The 24,984-nt window shown below is 40.1% G+C and overlaps 1 protein-coding gene across 1 annotated transcript in view; it reads right to left on the reverse strand.

Moving 5' to 3' along the window:
* Positions 1 to 24,984, reverse strand: part of ARHGEF10 (Rho guanine nucleotide exchange factor 10) — a 110,293-nt gene that overhangs the window by 34,317 nt on the left and 50,992 nt on the right. The window contains exons 17-21 of the mRNA XM_009288928.1: positions 22,402 to 22,577; positions 5,889 to 6,004; positions 4,095 to 4,222; positions 3,510 to 3,610; positions 2,130 to 2,251 (exon numbers count right to left, since the gene is read on the reverse strand). Of these exons, the coding sequence (XP_009287203.1) occupies positions 2,130 to 2,251; positions 3,510 to 3,610; positions 4,095 to 4,222; positions 5,889 to 6,004; positions 22,402 to 22,577 (643 nt within the window). The remainder of the gene's footprint in view (positions 1 to 2,129; positions 2,252 to 3,509; positions 3,611 to 4,094; positions 4,223 to 5,888; positions 6,005 to 22,401; positions 22,578 to 24,984) is intronic.

The following is a 24,984-nucleotide window of genomic DNA, read 5'->3' on the forward strand; positions in this document are numbered from 1 at the left end:
ATTAAAATAAATAAAAAAAAAAAAAGGAAACAAGCAGGCATTAAGTTAGAGTTCTAAATTCCCGGTTTACTTAATTTTCAAAAGTGCAAATTTCACAGATCTCCCTGAAGTCAGCAGGCATCACCAAGCAATTAGCAGTAGTAAAAATAATGTTGTGTATTCACCAAAGCAATTCACTATAAGGATAAAAGATGGAAACCGATAGATGAGAAGAAGAAAAAAGAAAAAAAAGAGCTATCCATGCCAGTCTTTGCATGTCTCATTTAACACATGCTGAAGCTATCTACTCATAGTGGTGATTTACAGTAGCTGTGACAGCTAAATACATCACTAGTGAAAGAAAAGACAGCCTGCATGCTGGATATTTCTCAGGCTGCTTTTTACATCTCTGTGTTACTTTGCATCTCGGTCAAAACTGATGATGACGTTTTTCCATAGTTAAACCCTGGTAGTTTAGCTCTCAATCCTGACAGAAGCCCTCTGCTTGGGGCGTATAGTTGCTCTGATGGAAGAAGTTGTTACAGGCTCCCTACACCACCGGGCAGCCTGAGGAGCACGCAGAGAGATAACAAGCAGGATCAGCCAAGCAAAGGGTCTCTTCCCACCCCAAGCTGTGGCCTGACACAAAAACTGCAGCTGAGGCTGCAGAAAACCACCAATAATACTTAGATGACCTTTTCCAGTAATATCGAGGACTTAGGAGCATCAGGCATGACAGCTGGGCTCACACCCACATTGTCTTTAGGAGCTGCAAAACTGGCAAAGTTGACCCGGAGCTCAAGCGAATACTACCACACACTGTATTCTCCTGAGGTGACCAAGGCAAAGACCATCACCCAACTGTATGAGCAACAGACTCTCCTTTCCTTTCAAAACAAGCAGATCCTCTTGTAACTTGATTACAGGAGTTGAGCCTGGGCCTTCAAGGCTCCTGGCATGGACCTACAGGACTTACAAACGCATAGGCTCTAAGGAAACATAAATACTTTAAGTTTCTGCAAAAAAATTAAATTAGCTTGGTTATTTCACCAGTGGTGACTTTAGAAAGCAGTCAATACAGAAAAAGCTGACTGTTCAATAAGACAAGAATGACTATGGTTGTATGAGAGATCGGAGACTTTCAGTAGACTTTGGCTGCTGTAAACCGCAGCTCTGCTCTGAAAACCAGTATCATAGAATTGGCTTGATCTAACACTGTTACACATTTCAAACGCATTTGCAGCTAGCAGCTATTTCCCCCCAACATCCAGGCCTGTATATTCACACTTGAAGCGAAGTTGCCAGCTGATCTTCCCTCCTGTGTAGGCTGTCCTAGCAGTAAGGGTCTGCAGACTTACTGATTTAAGCAGTACCCATGCGATGATGTTAACTTAACATTGCAATTCTGGCCATACATATACAATTTTATTTCCATTAGTGTTTTTGCACAAGCCTGACTGACGGTCAATAAGAAATCCTGTTGATGCACAGGAAAAAGTAGTATCCAGCACCCTTCCCTTCCATCTGTTGGTCTGGACATGCTGTACTTCTTTTCATCATTAAAGCCAGTGGTCAATATGACTCCAAACTGACATATTACCTTAGGAAATGAACCATTAAGACGATTTCTGTATCATTGTTCAGAACAGAACTACATTTTATATAAGACCCCATGAAACTGAATTTTTAAAATTATTTTAAAACTATTGCTCTCTGTGCACTAATGAAAATCAGAAATTTGAGGAGGATTCAACACAGTTACACCAGTACAGGACAGCTATCATGGAGATCAGATTCCTGCACTTTGTAAGCTGCAGGTTACTTTGGAGCCTCAAACAAACACTTGGAAACCTCAAGACCAATTCAAAATTCCAAGCAGTTCTGTTTTCATTGAGTGATGAGCTTACATCTGAAAATGAATGTCATACTATATAAAAGTAAACACTATGTTCCTTAGTGCCTCAAAGATTGCAGTATTTTGCATTCCTGTGACCCTCTTGGACCTCCCACTGCTACTGGTCTTACACCAAGGTAGTAACTCAAGAGAACTAATAGATGTGAACTAACAGATGTATTTACAATATGGTATTCTTTAGCAGTTATATCACACAAGAAACGCAATTGTAATCTCATATAAAAATTCTGTTCACCTTAAACTCCTGTTGCTTGGCCATCATCACTGGCATATGTCTAACAAGGAGAGGATGCTTCTCCTTTTTGATTTGATTCCCATCATCTTCTACACAGAACCAGCCTAACAGGTTATCCTCCGCTGTAATGGAAAGAACAAACAACAAACATCCCACAATACTTTCACTGAGTAATCACTTACACCTCTCTACAGGAATAGAAAAGAATTCTGTTAGGATTGGTTAATACTGATCAGGCTGTTCTTATGCCATATGTGCATAAATAACAACATAAAACTATGAGCAAAAATTCAGTATAGTAGACTACATACATATTGATAATGCAAAAAAAGAACACCTTACACTAGCAAAATGTTACAGGTGTTCTCATAATGATCTTGTCAGTAGGTTATTAAAAGAGGAAAAGGCACATCAAACCTCTCCTCAGACTCTAGGAAATCTGTTTTGCGAATAGCATTTTTCTCTGCCTGTATAAGTGACATCACTACCAACTACTACTTATCATAACTATAAGGATTCTCCTCCTGGAATGGTGGAGACATCCATTCTCTCTTCTTTTGTTTTTGTTATTTTGCCTGCCTTCAGTGAGATACCATAAAAGCACTGTATTTTGAGGATGTGCTGGTGAGACTTGCTTTCCAGTAAGTGCATATCCTCAATGTTTCTCAGCTTAGGCATTCAAAATCCCAGGTATCTTTGGAAACCTATACCCCCTGTGCAAACACAGAAGACTAATAACGTCACAGGACAGCACATTCTTTATTGCTCCCACTTAGATCAGGTTTGTTTGTGATAATCACTCCAGTGAAGACTACAGATTTACGTTAAAAAAAAACCCACAAACCTCCACCCAAAAAACTTCGAGTTTTACATATCCAGCTATAGAAATACTGCATTATATTAGAACTACACCCATAAGTTTATTTCATGCTCAGAAAGCTAAACAAATGAACCCAACAGCTTTACTGATATTTCCTAGCTAAAATCACTCTGAACTAAAATGGAGAAATTTGAACCTGAATTTCAAAGTTTAAAAAGTTCGTAAGATCTGAAGAAATAAGTTTATAATGGAATAACTTCCTCACCTGTCTGTCCTGTAGTGTATCTCATTCTTGTTGATTTAGATATAACGATTAGTAACGTTTACCACAGATTTCATTAAAATACTGTAGAAATTATATTCCTTCACAATGAAACCCCCATCCTACCTACAACATCATTACTTTGTAGTGATACACAATCACTGCTATTTACTGTACTGCAATTTTAACATCCGCAGATAGATTTTCACCAAAAAAATCATTTTCTAGAAAATAAAAATTACACTGTACATGGAGAGCTATCTTAACATCATAGGAAATTTAAGTAACTAAGAATTACCAAGGGCCAGTTTAGCCATTTGTAAATTGTTGATCCAAGACTGTTTGATGGCAGGGGTAAATGTGTTGAACACGGCTGTAAAGAAAGTGGGCCGCCCAGACCTGCAAGACAAAAAAAAAGCCACTCTAAATGCACTGAGTATGAGATACAGTCAAGGCCAGAAATGTTGAGCAAGATGAAATTTCATTATTTTCTAATACTTAGACAAAGACACAGCTCCGATATAAGCATGCAGGCTACGATATGCCATATGCCCATCTTCCTACACTTTACATGAAATGGTATGAGAAGAACACCCTCCTTGGTGAAGGAATACAACAGTGGCTGTTCCCTATTAGCTGTCACTGCCACGGTTCCTCTCTTGCTTCTTGCATCTGGAACGCAGGGTTGAGGAACGGGAGAAAAACTACAATCCTGCCCTGGAACATGCAAGTTCCCAGCACTGTGGCATGAGAGCAGAAGTCAGAGGCTAGCTGCGGAGACAGAAGAGGGGGAAGAGCTACAGATTCCCAAATCCTCCCTGGTACATCTATACCTAATACATAAGCCCATTTAGAAAGTTTTGTAATCAAGATTACTACTGACTTGTCCTGTTTTCCTGGGAGTTGCAGCTGAATTCTACAGCGATCTGCCGCTCTGATTTCATCTTCTTTTTTCAAAATCAGTTTTTGTAAACCTGAGGTCCAGTCATGGGCTACAGATTGGTTTAAGTTCTGAAAAATTAAAAAAGCTAAGATTCAACGCCAGCCTACTGGCCTATTTCCAACAGGCTAACTAAGGTGATCTCTGCATATAACAAACAATTCCTGGCACCTGGGCCTCATTTAGTCCACATTTTAATCATGGATAATTTAGCCATATTTGTAAACACATTTCAAAAATATCTGTAAAAAATTTGCTAACATATTTTATCTGATGACTTAATCTCACATTGCTCAGAGTTTGATGATACACAAATGACACTCCCAAGCGTCTGTCAGATTAAGAAATGTAAATTTGCATCAGGTGTACACACAACCCTTTTACTTCATTTCAATGGGTAGTTATACAGAACCCACAAATTCTGTTTCTAAAGAAAATCTCGTGAAAACATCTACAAATCATACTGCCAATATGTTTTTGTTCAAATCTTTGAGTCAAAATGTTTACAGAGCCATCATGAAAGCTGTCTGTGTGGTTGGAATCTGTTTAAGTAGGATGCTGAACCAATAATCCTCTGCAAGCTGAGTGTTCAGTCACAGAGGGTAAAAGCACACCTGAGTGACACTTAAAGCATCAACAGTAACAAGTATTCACACACAAAAGTACACAAATTTTCCACAGTCAAAATTTTATTGAAGTCTTTTTCAAAAATAGAGAAGCTGACCTCGTTCTTCAACTAAACTGTTCTAATTATCTTACACATCTTTACCTGGAAAACACTGACTGAATTTTAAGTTTTCAAAACATAGTTGGCTCTGACTGGCAGAACAGGCAGAAAGGTTTTGTACATGTTAATGGGTGAATGTCTTATGGTATCTGTGCTATACGTATTCCCAATAGTGCAGCTGAAATTCATCTTCAAATACTTGTGAAATTTTGTCCAAAAGTACTGTTTCCATAAACTTCCTTCACAGTACTATTTTCACAAAACGTTATGTTTTATTTAACGCTGTTGACTCTGAAGGCAAGATATCCCAAGAGAAACACAGCTTTCATATACATATTCACACACACACACATATATATATATTTATAGCCTATGGTGGCAGGCAGGAGTTAAAAATTGTGCCTAAGCATACATAAAGCATATAAAACAAAAGGCAAAAAAGCAATTTTTTTAAGTTTTAAGACTGTGGAGAACTCATTCTGAAATTCGGTGTTAAAGTACTGTAGCTGTTTGCCAGAATATAGGCTAAATAAAAGGGATGTGAACAAAGCCAAAGCAAATTACTTTCAAAATTCCTCTGAAAATCCTTTTATGTGATTTGCACTGTTTTAAGTACAGATCCCCCCGAAAGCCAGGATTATGAGCTCGGACGGGCACCAAGAGCTTCCTCCAAACAACCATCCTCCTACTACCTTGTCTAACTGCAAGAATCCATTTTCTTAAGATCAAAATATAATTCTGTTTCCATATAAGCTTATCAGCTACTGAGCAAATGCAGACACTTGTAGTATCCACCTATGCTTAAAAACAATAAAGAAAAACAAGATTAATCTACTGTAATCTACTTACAATGCTAAACAGTTAACAGTAAATGAATTACTAGAGGTAAAAATTATTGCAGTCTTTACAGAGAGAACTAAAGGATGTCTTGCACAGATCCTAGGGAGAGACAATTATGCTACTTTGCAACAGGAATATATTTGAAACATAAATCCAGCTTTGTTTATTACCTGATAGTTTCCTTTAAGGCTGCCTATTAATTGACTAATTTGACCAACTACATTCAAGTCATGTAAAAGGTTCTGCAGATCATGGTACAGTTGCCCTGGTCCCATATAGAGCTTGTCTAAAACGAATAAAAACATAAGGTTATATATAATAAAAAGATGTAATTCTCAGTTGAAGGAGGAAAGCATGACAAAGATAATAATACTAACATATATTGCTATTTCTTAACACTATGAAAATTAAGCTTATCAAAATTGGCGACGCTCTCTCTAGATTGCAGAAACAACTACTGCACCGATGTGCAGCTAGGGTCTTCGTTACATCTGAAAATCAGAAATTTATTTATACATATATCATTGATATTCCACTTTGCTGCTCCAGGTGCTTTTAATGTCCCTGCAGGCAGATAATTGTGAAATGCATCCCAGGAAATTATAGGTAGCAGTATGTTATCACATATTAGCTTTGCATGTCCAGGTGTTACCATAGGCACGTCTTTTTAGCTCACCTTATCATTGCCTTTCATAGTTACAATCAAGATTCAAGTTTATTCATCTAGTATGACGGAGAGCATTATGTGTAGTTTTAAGAAGCACACGCTAGAACTGTGACAAATGTCGAAGCTTCACTGGCCCCAAAATCTCTTGCTGACATGGAAGTTTTGCTTAGCACCAAGCAGCAGACTTGCTGTCACACCTTAGTTTAAAAATCCTTCCTGAAGGTTGCTTTTGGTCATGTGACAAAGCCAAAAAATGTACCTGTAGCCTTCACTATGGTGGTTTAAAACTCAAAATTTGTTTAATCGATCACAAGACAGTTCTGGATCACATATCCACATCCCAACTCTAACACGACCCTGCAATTTCACTGAACCACTTGAAATTTTATTGCAATCATGGTTAAGTGAAAAAAGGATCTGCACTGAGATCAGCAACAAACCTTAACAGTAGCAGAAGTATTTTGCCCTAACCATCAATAAGTACGTATGTTTATAAGATAACACTAACTCAGAAAAATAGTCGGATTAGTAGGATAAGCTGCCTATTTAAATACACAAAGCTTGCAGAACCCTGCTAATACACTCTGACTCCCAGACATGATGTTAGAAGCGGGATGGCTATGTAATTCTTGAAGAAACTCTCCCTCTCCCCTAAAAGACCCCACTCCGACTCATACAGAGTCAGCATGTTTCCCTGTGGCTGAATGACAGGAACCAGGCTGGATTATCTTTCCAGGAAACCCCTGCACATTATTTAGCTCACGCAGTGTAGTATCCAAACTACGGATCCTTCACCCTTACCACAACTCTGGAAGCTAGTCTGCAGGCAGCAAACTCCCCTGGAGCAGAAGGCTTTCAACCCTGTGTTGGCAAGAACACGATCTAAATATAATGCTGGCTACCCACTCTGCAGACAGATCAGGAGCACGGACACGAGCCATGCCACCTGGTCTGGCTGCCAGAGCAGATCGGTGCTGGACACAGCGCAGCTGCCAGCCAAGATACCTCTAGCACCTTCATTCCCTAAGTCTGCTACAGGGACCAGTGTATAAACCAAAACGCAACAAACCAAACACAAAGCTATCAAAATAGCATAAGCCAGAATAAACATGAAAAATGAACACGCATGAGACAACTCTTCTATCATTAGTATATTCTCAGTTATGTATCAAAATAACTGTATTTTCTAAAGACATTTTCCTATTTGGAGGCATCATACAGATCAAGGTCATCACTGGATGTTTTTCTTTAACGCAATTCACTATATTAAGCTAGCAGTCTGCCTTAAACCTTGAGGAATTTCAAGGCTCAAGGAAAACGTTGAGGGCTACTTAATCTCTGAATTCTCCACTTGTATAAAATTTCAAGGTTCAAGGAAAACGTTAAGGGCTACTTAATCTCTGAATTCTCCACTTCACTGAAGGAAAATGCAACATAAACCTGAGATATTACACATTCCCATATAATTTCAAATTATTCTCTTGCCTTTAAATCTTCTGGTGAATTGAATCAATGAAAGGATTTCTGTGTATTGCCCTTGAGCACTAAACAGGGGAACGACTGCACTTACTCCTATTTACCCAGCCGGAGAAAAGATGCAACTTTCACCCACCCTTCTTTGCTTGTTCTAAATGTTAATTAAAAGAACAATCTAGCCTTTCTTACCTTTAAAAACAAATCAGTCCGTAAGAAAAGATGGTTACATTTATTGTACACAATGAAAAGAAATGACTGCAAAGTACACCTAAGAAGAAGAGTTTTGAGATTATGGTCAATAGAGTATGTTTGCAGATTTGTTTAAAAAAAAATTAAACACTTTTCCAGAACTGCAGACTACATACTTTCATTAAGCTACATTTTCACTTTCTTCAATCCAAATACTTGAAAAATCAACATCTGAAAGTTGTAAACACTTCTCTCCCTGTACCCCTCTTCTGCTAGCTTACACCTTTTTTCCTACTAACATCTACAATAAGTGTAATCTGTTAAGCACCAGAATTGCTAATTCCTAGACACATCAAATTGTTAATTTTGATGGGGCTACTTGCAAAGAAAGGGGTGGGTCAGTGTTAATAGAAGTCTGGTGAAATCTAGCCAAAAGCCACGATAATGTGTTTGGCACTGTAAAGGACACAAATGAAATCATTCTTGCCCCAAATTTCTGTAACAAAAAGATAACTTCTGCAAAACAAAATTTAGACTGATTAGAAGTGATTGGCAGTTTAGTTGAGTTTTTCACAGAAGTCCATTCACTTACCTGTCATTTAGAAACTCCGCTACTAAACAAATCAAACTGCTGCACTGAAAAACATACTACAAGTATTTCTGAAATTTATCCTTGTGGGTTTGAACCAAGAGAAAATTTACAACTACCAGGCTGTGAAAAGCTGAAAGTTTGAGAGGATTCCCTTGTATAGGATGGATATTTTCACTCAAGCGAATTACATTATTTTTAAGTTTTAAAAGCCAAGATCACTCTTTGCAGTTCATAAAGACAGAGTTACCAGACATTTTATTTTATTATTGAAAGCAGGTCAGAGAATGGACACTAACCTGCAACATATAACAGCAAGCATTCGGGCAACTCTTAGGTGCTGCAGGACTTTATACCACAGTCTTCAACTGAGGCCATAAAGAAAACTTTAACTACTCACGCAGATGGACTTGCCCTGTGCAGTATATACATCCATTGTGCCTGAAAAGAGCTGTCCTCTACAATCCTCTTCCTGGAGCTTCAAATGCTCTTACAAATATCCTTGTCCCAGCCTTGGGAATAAGGCATAAATCTTGAATTTCATTCAGTAATTGTCACCTGAGACTATTTTGTCTGCACCATGCATATTTTATAAGCTTTTAATAAGTCAAGATAAAAAGGATGCAGTAAGAGTGTCAAAGCAAGTAAACTAACTTGGCATCTGAAATTCTGTCACACAGAAAAAACAAATGGAAGTCATTTTAGGCTCATTCATTACAGACCATGTTCTTAGCACTGGAAAGGAAGCCAAAAAGCCAATCAATAAATAATTAAAGAGAGCCTGCTTCCACCCTCTGATGTTCTAGTAAAGACAAATGGCCAAATGAAGAAGAAATCTTAATAGTCAATCAAGGACTAGATCAATAGCCACGGCTAATCTTTCATGGAGGTCCTTAGTGGGCACAAGCTGGAACACAGAAAAATAACTGGGCTTCAGAGACCAGCAATGATGGACTCATCAGAAGAGAGTTCTCTGAGAACTGACCACTTGGCTTGTGTCTGGATAACGAGCTACAAGTTATAGCAACTTCACCTCTGAACTGGGTCCTGTAAGGGTTACTCACAATGTCTTTTAAAATAGGATTACCTTCTCGGTGGTTAACGAAATGTTGACTACCAGTTGATCTGGCTGAGAATTGTCTGACAGAGGGTTTTTCCTGGGTAAAGGAGGGACGGGGGGGGCACACTAGTCTGTTCATCAGATGCGTTTTTCAGTTCACAGCCAAAGACTGGCTGCTTCAGCCCACACATGTTCCCTGACCATTCAATTGCTGGCTACTTTGGGGTGGGTGTTCAATCTTTCTTTTTTCCATAGAAAGCACTGAAAACCTCTTGGCTTCACTCCAAAGCAGATATGCGGTTGGTTTCTTTTTGTACTTCGAAATGTTTCACAAATGATAAAGCCACTTCCTTCCTATTTCTAAGCCACTCTTGCTAATTATCAAGCTCCCGAACAACTTATTTTTCCAATGTGAAAAAAACCCTCCATGAGTTTAGAGAAGGTTCTCCCCGGCTCTACACATCCTACGTGTTACAGAGGATGCTGTGCCCAGGCAGGAGAGAAGGCAGCGTGCTGTAACCGATAACCACATACGTGGCTTCGGAGGCAACGGTTTTTGCATTCCACCTACAGATCAAGGGTGAAATCTTGGCCACGTGTAAGTTAGCAGGATTTTTTTTCATCAACTCCTTTGTTGCTAAGATTTTACCAGAGAAATTCATGCCTCCCTACAACAGGCAAGTTTACTGCCAACAACCAGTAATTCATGCAAAATACCTAATTCCTTGCTCAGCATTATTATGAAATATATTCAAGGTTAAAAAAGAAAACAAAACTGCCACTTGCTTTAGAGGGAGGAAAGGACCTTAAAGTTTAAATTGATTTTTGCTGCTATGTAAAATTGGGGTGGGAAGATTCTGCTTTTTATAACAATTGCTCCTTAGCCGAGATATATTTGAGTATAATACTAAACACTTATTTTACCTGCTCATTTCCCAGTGTTACTCTCAGCACCGCAGCTTTAAATTCACCAGTTTTACCTGGTTTGAAGTAATTCTTATAATTGAAACAGAAGCAATTTTAGCCCATTTACATCCAGGCATTTTCAAAGCCTGCAGGAAACTCCCTGGGTGTGGTTAAAGTCAGTTTAACTTGGCTTGGGCAAAATTAGGATTTGGAAGGTTGTACATAAATACACAGATCCAAGAGAAGTGTCTGTGTGCTAGTGCACGGGTGTGGGCAGAGGGGAGAATTCCCACCTCTGGCAGCAGGCTGCTTTGCTAGGCAGCACAGCCAGCAGCTGCAGCTCTTTCCCTGCACGGCCAGCACAGCGGCAGCTGCTTTAATGGGCGCTGGCAGAGCAGCCGCTCCCTTGGGATCACTGTCTATCCGGTTCCTCTAAATTTTCAATTCTTATGGGCACCACAAGAATATTGGATATTATAATCCTGAACTGATCACGCCCTATTCTTCCTTTCAAAGAATTACTAAGGGACACATTTATTTACCGTGCTGATTTGTCACTTGTACACATTTTCCACTAGCTTTTGCTGTGTGTTCTGATTCTCATTTGTGAATAACTAATTTATCACAGATTTATGCTACTAAAGGGGAAAAAGAAAGTGTTGCAATGCCTAGAGTAGATGCAGTCACCCATAATTTAAACATCTATTCCTAGGTAAGCAAACATAATGGCTCAGGTGGTCCCTTCCCACACTAAACTCCTGTTTATTCCCAGTTAGGAGGATTTTTTCAAGTAATAGTATTACATAAATTCAAATGGCACGCAAGTAAAATAAAAGCCTCATTCAGTATACTCTCAATATTGCAACTATTCTTGCAAACTTTTCTGTATTGTATATCATGTTAAAGCCGAAGACTGTTAATAGATACACTCCTGGGTATCTCTTCAAGTAACTAATCTTGACAAGATCTGCCTTGAGTATGATTATAGTAATGACCTTTTCCCCACATGGTTCAAAACCACAATATATCAATATAAATTGCTTTGAGAAAAGCCATATTGACATGAAGTGAGAACTGATGCGTCATGGAAATTCAAGGTCCTTAGAAAGATTACTTTGCTTCTGAGAGACACAGAGCCCTGAAGTCGGACTAAGTGTTACACAAAATGGAAGCTCACGAATGCTCACATATGAAAACCACAACCAAAACTGAGAAAGGCTATTTTCCTGACTATAGTTCCAGCATTACTGAGGGGTAACACGAAATTAATGATACACCTGAAGAACATGCCAGATTTGAAGACTACTCTGAAAGGCTGGTAGATCCCAAATTTTACTTGCCATTTGCAATCTGGTCTTCGAGGCTGAGTGCATTTGTATTGCTTCCTCCCACTGAGCCATCTGTGTGCATCCAGGCAGCACACTGAAACGTCAAGTGTTATGAAGGGAAGAGATTTGGAAAAGATTCAATCCTCATCTTGAGCATAAAAATCACCTGGGATGGGAGGAGAAGTTATATATGTGGGAGGTAACTTTTAAAGTTGCTGTGTCTGAGGAAGGCATAACAAACTGGTACTTGTATAGAATTATGCACTCAGAACAAATAATAAAAAAATAGGCCCCTTCCACAACATTTAAGTCTACATTTAAACATGAGAAGCTTGTACAGCATTCTGGAAAGCAAAGCATCATGATACCAGATGAATTCTTCATCAGTTCATAATAAACTGGACAGATTTAATGAGATTGTTAACATGTTTAGGTTAAACTATGATGATGTAGCAGTAATACATTTAAAACTACTTAAGTGCAGTCAGAACTGTTCAAATGTTTTGTTTACATGTGACTTTGTCCTGGAAATGTTTCACTGATTTTTTTCATCAAGTAACAGTAGGCTGACAGCATCCCACTGCTCAGGTTAAGATGCCCACCTTTAGGAAGCACAAGAATGGAGACCGCTTGAGAGACAACATTATACCTGAAGTAAAATAGTTTCCTGTTCTCTGAAGATCTTGAGAATTAATTTGAAGAAGGAAAACCAGAAACCATTAATAAGGCTGAAGAGTCAATTACTGCAATTGAGGAATTCTTCCCCTGTACTTGGTACTGGTTCCTGCTCCTACAGGTACACTGGTACGCAACACACACAAGGACAAACACCTTACAGCTGTTCTGGGGAAGAGATCTTGTCAAACAGAGGAAAAACATTCTCCCTAAGAAGGTCTAGTGGAAGTAATTTTCTCAGTGCAAGTAGAAAAGGAGACCTTTACATGACATTTTCATATACACGCGATCTATTTCAGCAACGGATAAACAGAGCTGGCAAACAGATTATGAATATTGGGAATACCAGGAACATTGTCATTCATTTAGCAGTCGATACTGATCCCCATTGTTAAGTATTATTCCCTTTCCCTTTACAAAACCCTTTGCATCAGAACACCTAGCTTTCGCTGGAAGGCTGGTGATGAGGATCCCCTGCTGCACTGAAACCTTCTCTTGCACAGAACTTGACAAATCCAAGCACCAGCTAATACACAAGGGAGGCGCATCCGTACCTCCAATACCTTCTGCCTGGAAATTCTGTATGAGTGTTAAAGCCAGTGACAAAGCAGATGAGATTTTACTTTCAGATGCTGAACAACAAGCTTCTTGCACACTGTGTTATGTAAGCAAAGCCCTTGACAGCTCCCCCAGCACCACCCTCCTCCTATTTGTGTCTTTCCACTTGCTCACTCATGCTGCTCCTGTTTCCATAGACACCTCAGAGAAGCATGTGGGTTTTGTCATTTCTCCTTTACAGGAGCATTTTAATAACCAATTGGAATTTCAGTAAAATTAAAAAAAAAACCAAAAAAGTAGTCTTGTGAATCCAAAATCCTGGTTTAAGACCTAAACAAGCCCACAGGTCAATTTAAAGTTCGTAAGAGAAAAGCAGACTTTCTGCCTTACCCCTGTTTGTTCTTTCACGCCAAATCCAACCCATGATCTCCCCAGTTGCATGCTCCTGAAAAATCTGAGCCACTGTAGCTCAACTGTAGCTCACCTGAGATTAGATCATACTCTCAGGTCCAAACTACACAAATATTTAGAGAGGGGTATCAGTCTCCAGGTTTGGAAATTGAAGCAAATGGGAAGTCAGGAATGATCTCAGAAAACAAGAGCTTAGTTGGCAGCCATCAATGAAAAGCTGAGCAGCTACTCACATGTAGCTTTACAGCATAAGCCTAAATTAGGTTTAGTAACCTAGTGCAGAAAGAAGCAACACAAACATGTACATAGTATTAAGTGATAAGCAATAAACCCCTGAGATTACTAGAACACAAACTATTAAATTCAGACATGGGGTAAGCAAGTCTAATTACCAATACAGTCAGGACCTATCATCGTAATCAACTAACATGAAGAGCATTATCATAAACATGAAATGACATTATTCAGTCTAATCATACTTTAATCATGTAAGCACCTAAAGGTAATCTTTATGAGCTTAATTATTGAATCTGATAATCTGAGCCTCTAAAACTCTTTAATGTATTTATTCTCACTGCCATGCAAGACAGGGGAGTTCTGCAAGTCTTAATCACAGACAAAGAACTAAGTACCACATGCCACCCAGTACACATAGAGCACAGCTGGGAAACAAACCTCCCAAGTCTAAACTCTGACAAAGTATTTTTAACATGCTTCACCTCCCTGTCAGCTGTTAATACCTTGCTCTCGACTGGTAATTACATGAATGCTGAGACCTGTCTCGCTATATGCTTGTTGTATCAGATCTGAACACCAAAGAAACAAGTTGCACAAAAACTACAGTCCAACCACAAAACTGCTTATTCACACAGCTTGCGCAATGCGAAGATAAAATCAGCAGCTTGCAACTGCAAATACTGAGTAAGGTATTAAATTCATAATGCTATACCATTTGTGAGTAAAATTATGCAAGAACACCAAGGAAACGCAAAGCCTCTTGAGAGGGTGAGAAGTAGGTCATACATTGAGAACATGGCTTCAGGATTACATTAAACTCCAGCTAATCCAGACCGTGCAGGGAATTTCAGAGACAAAATGCCATAAATCTTCTTCCTGCTGACAGAAGCAGCTGTGCTGTCCCGGAGATGAGGAAGAAAGCGAAAGCAGTAGGGAACAGGAGAGATAAACACCGAAGCCCCGATACGCTGACAAGTGTGGACCCCACAGCCTGGCTCCTCAACAACACGCTAGCCAGGACAACGGTCAGGTGTCTTCCTGGACTACGTACTGACTGCAGGTAAGAATCAGAGAAACTCCAGTTCCTGGCTCTGTTCCCACGAGGAAGGAAAATCCTGGAAGCAAAGAGACTTTAGAATGAAAGAAAAAAGGTGCCATGGCCCTTTCCTCTCACAGATCCCCAAAGGGGAAGGCTGAGGGCAGCATGGACCTGGAAGCCACTACCTTCCACAGAACCTCTTGTATGCGCCTGCATGGGCACAAAGGGTGAGAGAGGAACTGGATGTGAGAAGATAAACACTGACATAAACAGGCAGTGAAAGTACACGTGTGAAGGCGTTTAAACGATTAAAGTACTGCAGGGATCTCAAGATAGGTCTGCAGGTGATTGTAAACTGGCCAAGCTGCCAAAAGTTTACACTGAAGTTCCCACCAGACTATCTGTTACAACTCAAGTGGAAATTGTTCTGTGAGGAGCTTACCTTCCTCTTTCATACTCACTTGCTTATAGCTAGGTTTCTACTCATTTTACTACTCTGTGTCAAGACATGGATGAGACCCCTGGCAACACAGAAAAAGGTTTATAGGAGGTAAATGTCAAGCCCTATAACCACTATAAAGAATAGGAAAGGCAAAGAGAAGAATCTCATCCTAAGTGAGTGAGACAAACATGTAACACCTAATTTATTCTATGCCTAATCCACCACCTAGAAACTTATATCCACTTAACAAGTGAACTATTTAATGTCACCCAGTTTGCTCAGCTGAACAGGCTCTTTGGAGTTAGATTTATTTAAAATCTCTGGTCTTTTGTTTGTATATACCAATGATAGTTTACATTTATGAACATATTACATCTCCTTTAGCATACAGTACTATTTTCAACAGTTTTAAAATAAAGATTTACATTATTACTCTACACATATTTCACAGAGATGAAAGTTAGTTAATCTAGCAATTCATGCCACATCATCCTTTTTAAAACCTTATCACCAATGCTAGAGTTGATACGCCACTTAATATTTAGTCTTGCTTACTCTGGGCATTGTATTACGATTGTTCAGCCTTAAAAGTAATGATAAAACTGACTTTTTTCTTCCTTCCCCAATTCTGTATTTCTCATTAGACAAACCAGCAAAAAAACAGCTTTAATGGTAATGGCTATCACAGCAACACATTTCTGTTTTTGAGAAGAGCTGTCCTTCCACTGAGCGAGATGTTGACATAAACACAAGTGCACACTGTAGCCCATCAAACATCCCTACCTGTTTCCCTGGCAACACTCAGAGACCTACACGAAGTGACTGCATCAAGCAGAAGGAAACTCAGAAGAGAAGAATCATGCCTGCACTTCAGTGTCATCACTACTACATTTGACAATAAACAAACCCCACAGAGATCAAAACCACAGGTGAGTGGAAAGGGAGTACAAATGTATCCCTGGAAGTCTGACCAGGAAAGGAGAGAAGCCATGGTTTACCAGTGCTGAGGTTTGATCTCAGTCATATGAACTGTAAACCTGTGAAACAAAAAATAACACTAAAATGTAGCCATAGACATAAACGTGCTAACCTGTTTTTTCATTTTACTGTTATCTCCTACGCTCATCACTGCGTAATATATAGTACAGATGGGTCTTGCTCATTTTCTCTTTCAGCCTTTAGCCATATGGCTCAAATTAAATGGTTCTATGCTGTGTATGGCTCCTAATCAACAAGATCAGCAGCAGAACACTGCTGACAGGCACTGGTTTCCCACGCAGAAATGGCAGGATGCTTAGCTCTCTCCCTTTGCTTCTTCAGAATCTCTGTAGTGTGGTCGTCTTAAATAAAATCACTGTGAAAAACTTTTACAGCTCACCCTTTTTATTCTTGGGAACCAGAGAACTGACAACTCAGGGTGGTCACCGTCGCTGAGGCACCAAACAGGCATTTGTCTCGGCACAGAAACTGCATTTCATGACCCATCAACAGTTTGCGGAAAGTGCTGCAAACTCGTAATAACATGTGCCAGGAGTCTGAGAAACTGAAACTCTGGCCAGTATGTTTGATTTTTGCTCCTGTATTCCGCTTTAAAGGGCAGTGAAATACATGTATCTTCAGTGATTTTATGTATAGATGGATGACTTGCAAGTGAACGTTGACTTTTGATTCTTCTAGAGGGGAATACAGTACATTTTGATATGAAGTTACAAATTTGCCTTTGACTATACTTTTTATATTTTTTGGAAGGCGTATTTAAAATATGTCATATTAATATGACATATTAAAAATCAAGTTGTATTCATTGCTCTTTCACCCACAGAATCATAGAACGGTTTGGGTTGGAAGGGACCTTTAAAGGACATCTCCTTTTCTCCAGGCTAAACAGTCCCAGTTCCCTCAGCCGCTCCTCATAAGATAAATATGTCATATTAATATGACATATTAAAAATCAAGTTGTATTCATTGCTCTTTCACCCACAGAATCATAGAACGGTTTGGGTTGGAAGGGACCTTTAAAGGACATCTAGTCCAACTCCCCTGCAATGAGCAGGGACATCTTCAACTAGATCAGGTTGCTCAGAGCCCCGTCCAGCCTGACCTTGAATGTTTCCAGGGATGGGGCATCCACCACCTCTCTGGGGAACCTGTGCCAGTGTTTCACCACTCTCAGCGTAAACAATTTCTTCCTTATATCTAGTCTAAATCTACCCCTTTAAGTTTAAAACTATTACCCCTCGTCCTATCACTACAGGCCCTACTAAAAAGTCTGTCCCATCTCACCGATCCTCTTTTTTATCAGAAGCGTACAGGTAATATTTAACTTTCTTGGTGCTCTCTTTCCATATATTCAGTCCAACTTCTCACCCTTTTTGATTGAATGAGTATCATTCACTAGGATATAGCTATGCAGTAAACTTCCTCAAAAGCCAACGAAAAAAAAAAATCTCCAGTAAACCAAAAACCAAGGAAATAGCCAGCAGATAAATTCTTTCAACCACTAAAGATCATTCAGGATGAAGCAGCATATATTAGCAAAAAAGATAACATCAGAACAAATGCATTAATTGCTTTAGATGTTTACAGCATCTAAAATAACAAATAAAGACAGAAAATTCACAAAAAAATAGTTAGCAATAACCTAGTACTTGAATAGTCCCTGATTACTCTTTCAATTCCTCTATGAGATAACATGATTATCAAAGATACCAATTACCTCTGGGCATGTTTAAGTGATCTGTGGCCTCCATTAGACTCCCTTCAGACACATTAGACGTCTGAGGTCTCAAAGGAGTGTTTAGGGCTCCCACCCAGAGCACAGCATATTTTATACGTGGGGAAACTGAGGTGCAGAAGTAGCAAGACTCACCCATGAACATACAAGCAAACCGGTGACAGAGCAAATACTAAAATTCAGGAGCCCTTAAACCTGATGTTCATTTCCCCAGGTCCATAATAAACGGGTTACCTATAGCTATCTTGGAAAAAAACAAGAGAAAAAGAAAGGAAAAACAAACCAATATCTGAGATGTGAATGCTGAATCCATTACTCTCAGTAGTACACGAACAGAGGAGGTGAAATCAATGCATGTATCAACACAACCGCGATGAAGAACAGAATTCACTAGTTAACATTCCTTAACTACATGTCTTCCTTATGTAAAGTGTCTCTTTTTGAGCTTTTCAACCATTTATAACCTAGGCTCGTCCCAGTATTACATAGCACTTTTGCTGAGTTCTTTTCAGGTCTTGAATCACAGTTCTTGTTTCTTCCATTTAGCAACCTCATCTACCATTATAGTAGTTTTCATATCTTACCATAAAAACAAGTCAAATGCTCCCGCAACCACCTAAAATATGCTTCAAATACCTCTTACTGAACTCCATTATACAATACAATTCTTCCAGCACAAGTAAATCAAAACCAAGAATATACAACTTCCTGTTCATGCCAAAAATATTCTTCTTTTCCTATATTAATTCAACTTTTCGGTACTATGAACGTGTCTGTGCTTCTGCATACCAGAAAAACAGTATGTGGATTTACTAGGGAAGAACTTTATCTTGCATCTTTCTGCAAATGTTTTTACAGAAGAAAATTAACACATCAGGCCTCTTGGCACACAGAGTTAAGATACCTACTTCCACAGGAACTGTCCAGTTGGGATGCCAGAGACTCATACTCTCAGACTTTCTAGCAAGACTAACTCTAATACATGAAACAGGACTTTGCCTGATTTGCTCAGAGAAATGCAATCTGATAAACATTCTATTTTTTTCTGAAGACTGAGAATGTGAAATGTTTTCTGCTTTAAATATCGTTACAGGAAGCAAACAAGTTATAATTGCACTCCACTAGGAAACAATATTAGAATCATACAAATAAAGGACTCTGCCAAACAGCTGAGACTTCAATCCTTCTCCATGTTCATAGCTAAAAGAACTCATAGTCTACTTTTGGTGCTAGGGGAGAACAACAGGGATAAGGCAAAAGCACATCAAGGACAGGAGCAGCATAGCAGAATACATTCTGGGAAAGTTTTCCTGCTTTCCCCCCTCACACCCTCAGGCCACACAGTTTCTCCTGCCAAAAGACAAAGAGCTTAAAACAAAAAGACATGAACTTAACAACCCCTAAATGTGTTCTCCTCTAGAATTCAGAGACAAAAGACTGGTATGCAAAGCAGAACCGGGCAGAAAACTGCAAATTGATGACTTTGCCAAGTGAAAACCAAGTTCACACAGCCCTTGCTTTCCACCTTAGAACAGTACTAAAGCACACCCTTGATTTATATATACTCATAAAACCTTTCAACCTTTCAGCAGTTGCATATTACAGCCTATATGAGATTAATTCAAATTCAGCTATTAATTTCTCTGTAGCACCCAAAGTAAAGTTTGCATCTTTAAACTATACTATCCTTTCTTGCAGCGTCGTAGAAAGCTGAAAGCACCGATTACATTTAGCCAATAATAAATAGTGAGATACACTTATGACAGTTGCCTCCTCATAAAAAGGATTTTGGGAGAGAAAAAAGTGCCATGATAAGAGAAGTGTAACTAATAGCCAGTAATCCTCACAAGGACACAACCAGAATCCATCAAGAATCCTTGCTAATCACAGCAGTAATGTGAGAGTATCAACCTTACAGGGGTCAAGTACTTAACCTGGTGTGCTGCAGATACAAACCAACTTTTCTCAGTCCTCCAGAAATGGAAGAGGTGACCCCCCTACTACTTAATACTTTTACAAAGAATCATCATTATTCTGTATCTCTCCACTTCCCACAAACTGGAAATGAGAGCTGAAAATAAGGTCTGACACACGGTTCTACATCATGGAAGCAGGATTTTGCCTGCAGCATCCCAAATTGTTCTTGATCATTAGATGTTATTAAAACCACATTCTGTGAGGCCACTGGGATTTCACCACAGCAGTTCCTTGGTAGACTTTGAAAACAGAGCGAAACATAACATAACTTCGTGACGACTGCGAAGTCATGCAGTTGCAGGCACAGAATGACAATATTTTGCTGGTAGTGCTTTGTAATTTGTGGTAAATACCCAATAGTCTCACCAACGATGCAATACTACCATGATAAAGATTGTGTCATCATCAACTATAAAATGCAGCACCTTGATGGGTGCAAATAAACAAGCAACAGTGAACTATTACACAAAGTCTTACCAGTCCTTTCCCTTTGCAGGAAGGCTGTACTTTCTGAGCTTCTGTAACCTTTAGCAGCCAAGAATACTGGAACTAAGGGGGCAACTCTACAGAATAACTAACACAATTAGGTGTATATTCAAACTTGTCTATACAGGCCAATTTGGACAAGTCTGCATTGAGTAACAGCTAGCGCAGATACAGCAGTACATGCAAATAGCAAGGCTACCCCCTTCCTCTTTCATGACTGATTATATTCAATTTAGTTGGATCACTTGGCAGAAACGTTTGATTAAAGCTGAGGGAAGATTTATTCATTTGTATAACCAGTATCCTTCATATTCTTTTTAATTCTTATATTTGATCCCTTTTATTAGAAGACTGAACTAATACAATGATCAGAGCTTACCAAGAGAACAATTAGTTCAGCTCATCTTTCACCTATTGAGTACCATTTAACCTGAAGGTTGAGACTACAAATGATGTACAAAGTAATTTCATTTTTCTGTGGTACTGTCACCAAACATCATGAAACTGAGAAACCTCAAAGCCAAGAGGTTCAAGTAGGTTCTACAGGACTGTTTGGGAGAGGGTTTTTCTTTCTCCCCTCATGCTCCACTTCCCTATCTGACCTTGCTGACAGGCAAGGATTTGGTCTAATCAGCTGTGAAGCTGCTGCACAAAGTCACAGCAGGAATATTCAACAAGCTGTTCCTCCCACAATCTCCTACAAGAGGGACCCGCAATTCTAAGTAATATGCTCCCTTATATACACTCCTCTCAGGATCATGCATACAGCAGCTGGTAAATGATAATATAAGAGCTTTAATCTCATTGCCTAAGAGGCCATTAAGGCTTAAAAGGAGTTACAAGAATGAAGTCATCCTGGAAATTGAGACATAAGTACCTATAAAAATTTTCTGTGGCTATTTACAAAGGGAGGAGCAAGATGACCTGACAATAACCATCCTGGAGAATATGGGGGATATTAAATGCTGCAGCTGCACCTCAGACTGTTCTGAAGGATAACATTTATGTCTCCTTACAGCACAACTGTGGGAAAATTCATGAGGCCAAGGGTGCAATATTAAATAAACGTAGTGTGAAATAATGCCCAGAGCTAGCACTGAAACCCATGTAAGTTATAGTCCATTAATAGGGATCACAATCTAGATATATTAAATGCACTTAAAAATACAGTATTTAGGCAAAATACAGGATATAAAAATAACTCATTATATATGAAAGGCTAGCTACTGAGTAAACTCTTGAAATTCATACATCTCTTGAGCATAGTTGGCAGGCCTGTAGGTGCGATTAACAAGCACAGAAAGAACTTGCGAACTTCAGAGCTTGAGGTAGTTTTTGGAGAGAGGCTAGGAGGAAATTACCTATTGGCACATTGTTTCAAAAACATTAATTAAAATTAAAATGGAAGATTTTTTCTGAAGCACTTGTTACAATGTTTGAAAGGTGGGATACTATGGGCTTGAGAGAAGTAACTTCTACCCTACAGTAACCACTTGTACCCAGACTCTTATTCCACAGTAATGGGGTGGCTGGTCATTTTTATTGAGAGAAACTTCCTTGCTTTAACTATGGGATGAAGAACATATGCACGACCAGCTACCATGGGACAGCTGGCACACCACACCAAAACCACCTTTTTGCATGCCCACACACATTCATGCTTTAAAACTCTTTATGCATTCATGCATAAACCTAAACCAGGACAATTACAAGTAATTCACATTGCAAGGCAGGAGACTGGCTATCACTTTATGGATTCCCAGTTTCCAAAGAAAGAGGTTATATTACTGTTCATGTTACAGAAGTCTGCATGCACAAAATGCTTGCCTTTGTTTTCAGTAGTCTATTGAAATTCAAATACGGATTTTAACAAAAAAGTCTGTAAAAGTCAATAACTCCTGTCACTTACTTGGCTTAGAGTTAATGACGACATTTTCAGCAGAGTGCTGGGGTGGAAACCTGCAGTTCTCTCCTTGGCCCTCGCTGCTGCCATACTCTATGACTTCCACTTGTCCCAGCGGTACACTCCACTTCAATAAATACCTCTGGCCAGTTGTCACAGTGCCACTGCTTTCGTAGGAAGAGCTGTAAGATGCACAAATTATTGCTGTGACAAGCAACTATGTTTCATGGCATCCTATTTATTATTTTAGCTTCTAAAATCTGCTGTTTATCAGTCTGAGTACCATGCACAACTTTAAACAAATACATGCATCAGGCTGACTTTTGTGACTGACCTTTCCTGTGAGTGCAAAGAGCAGCTATGCAGATAATCTTGTTTACGAACAGCACAGGACTGCCAACAACAGTCCCTACATTTCCATAACAAAACATAAACGACCATCTTTTAAGATCAATGTGCATTTTGACATATTTATACAAGTGCTTAGGATGATACCGTGGCTCCATCTTTTCCTAATTCTTTCGGATTGTGCCATCTTTCAGGACAATACTTGAAACAGTGCTAAAAAGAAGTAACCGCTACGTTTAGGGAAATACAGATGATGGGACCTTTGAATGACTACTGGCAGCAGGAAGGGCAACACAACCTCCCAAGGGCTGACAAGCTAACATTTCTGCTGAGCCCCACAGCCCAGGATGTTCTTTACAGCAGACCTTTGCAACTGCTGTGGCTTCTGAGAGCAATCCCACAGGAGTTGCTGCTGCTAAAAGAAGTATGTATCACAACAGGCATTTCAGAGGAAACAGCACACTGAGGAAGCTCACTTGGAATAGAAATGGCATTAATATTCCTTTTCCTTTGTTTCCTTCATTCCCTTATTCACATTCAAGCACATATAACAAACACTTATTAAAAAGGACAGAAGAGATGTTAAAATGAACAGAAAAGGTTTACTTCACAGAAAGCATGTCTGAAATAGAGAAGTTAAATGCTTGGGAGAAATCAGCAAAGTGTATTTATTGTGAACAGTACCTTAATGCTGATGTTCAACTACTCAGCTACCTATTCACAACACAGCCATACTTTCGTTGCATCGAAGAGGCAAGTATGAACAAAACCCACAAGTGCCACAGCTTAAGTAAATATTTATAAACTCTCGATCTAGCTCAGAAGAAAGGAAACAAGACAAGGCAGGGCACAACTGTTCAGTCACTAGGGATAACATCCACCCTGTCCAATTCCTGCTACTTAAAAGTTAAGTCTCCGGTTAGAGACAGTCATCTAGACTACATGTGAAGAAGGACCTTCTGAGGGTCATGTACTCTGTAGAAGTATGTGTCTTTTGACAGCTATACAAAATTGGTCTGGAACCAATGGTCCCCAGGTTCCTGGAATATCTGACTTTTTCTGTAAAGGCTGGACAAAAGGTGGTTAAGAAACGTGAGCTGATATATACTGCGCAGCTAAGTGTCAAGTTCCTGAAGAAGTCTACAGCTCCAGGGTAAATCTGCAGGCATGCACCTTGAAAACCATTGCTGTAACAGAAACCTAGCTTAGGTAAGATGCCTAACTTCTATACTCGCCAAGCCACTCTCCATCATTTATCAGCCGTCCTGGTTAACGGGGGAGGTCCCGGACGACTGGAGGCTTGCCAATGTGACGCCCATCTACAAGAAGGGCCGGAAGGAGGCTCCGGGGAACTACAGGCCTGTCAGCCTGACCTCGGTGCCGGGGAAGATTATGGAGCGGTTCATCTTGAGGGCGCTCACAAGGCATGAGCGGGACAACCAGGGCATCAGGCCCAGCCAGCACGGGTTCATGAGAGGCAGGTCCTGCTTGACCAACCTGATCTCCTTCTATGACCAGGTGACCCGCCTAGTGGATGAGGGAAAGGCTGTGGATGTGGTCTACCTGGACTTCAGTAAGGCCTTTGACACCGTCTCCCACAGCATTCTCCTAGAGAAGCTGGCGGCTCACGGCTTAGACAGGTGGACTCTGCGCTGGGTCAAAAACTGGCTGGACGGCCGGGCCCAGAGAGTTGTGGTGAATGGAGTTACATCCAGTTGGCGGCCGGTCACGAGCGGTGTTCCCCAGGGCTCAGTTTTGGGGCCGGTCTTGTTCAATATCTTTATCAATGATCTGGATGAGGGCATCGAGTGCACCCTCAGTAAGTTTGCAGACGACACCAAGCTGGGCGGGAGTGTTGATCTGCTCGAGGGTAGGAAGGCTCTGCAGAGGGACCTGGACAGGCTGGATCGATGGGCCCAGGCCAACTGTATGAGGTTCAACAAGGCCAAGTGCCGGGTCCTGCACTTCGGCCACAACAACCCCATGCAGCGCTACAGGCTTGGGGAAGAGTGGCTGGAAAGCTGCCCGGCAGAAAAGGACCTGGGGGTGTTGGTCGACAGCCGGCTGAACATGAGCCGGCAGTGTGCCCAGGCGGCCAAGAAGGCCAATGGCATCCTGGCCTGAATCAGAAAGAGTGTGGCCAGCAGGAGTAGGGAAGTGATCGTGCCCCTCTACTCGGCACTGGTGAGGCCGCACCTCAAATACTGCGTTCAGTTTTGGGCCCCTCACTACAAGAAAGAC

Source organism: Aptenodytes forsteri, unplaced genomic scaffold, assembly GCF_000699145.1.
Source record: "Aptenodytes forsteri isolate BGI_AS27 unplaced genomic scaffold, ASM69914v1 Scaffold121, whole genome shotgun sequence".
Taxonomy (NCBI): domain Eukaryota; kingdom Metazoa; phylum Chordata; class Aves; order Sphenisciformes; family Spheniscidae; genus Aptenodytes; species Aptenodytes forsteri.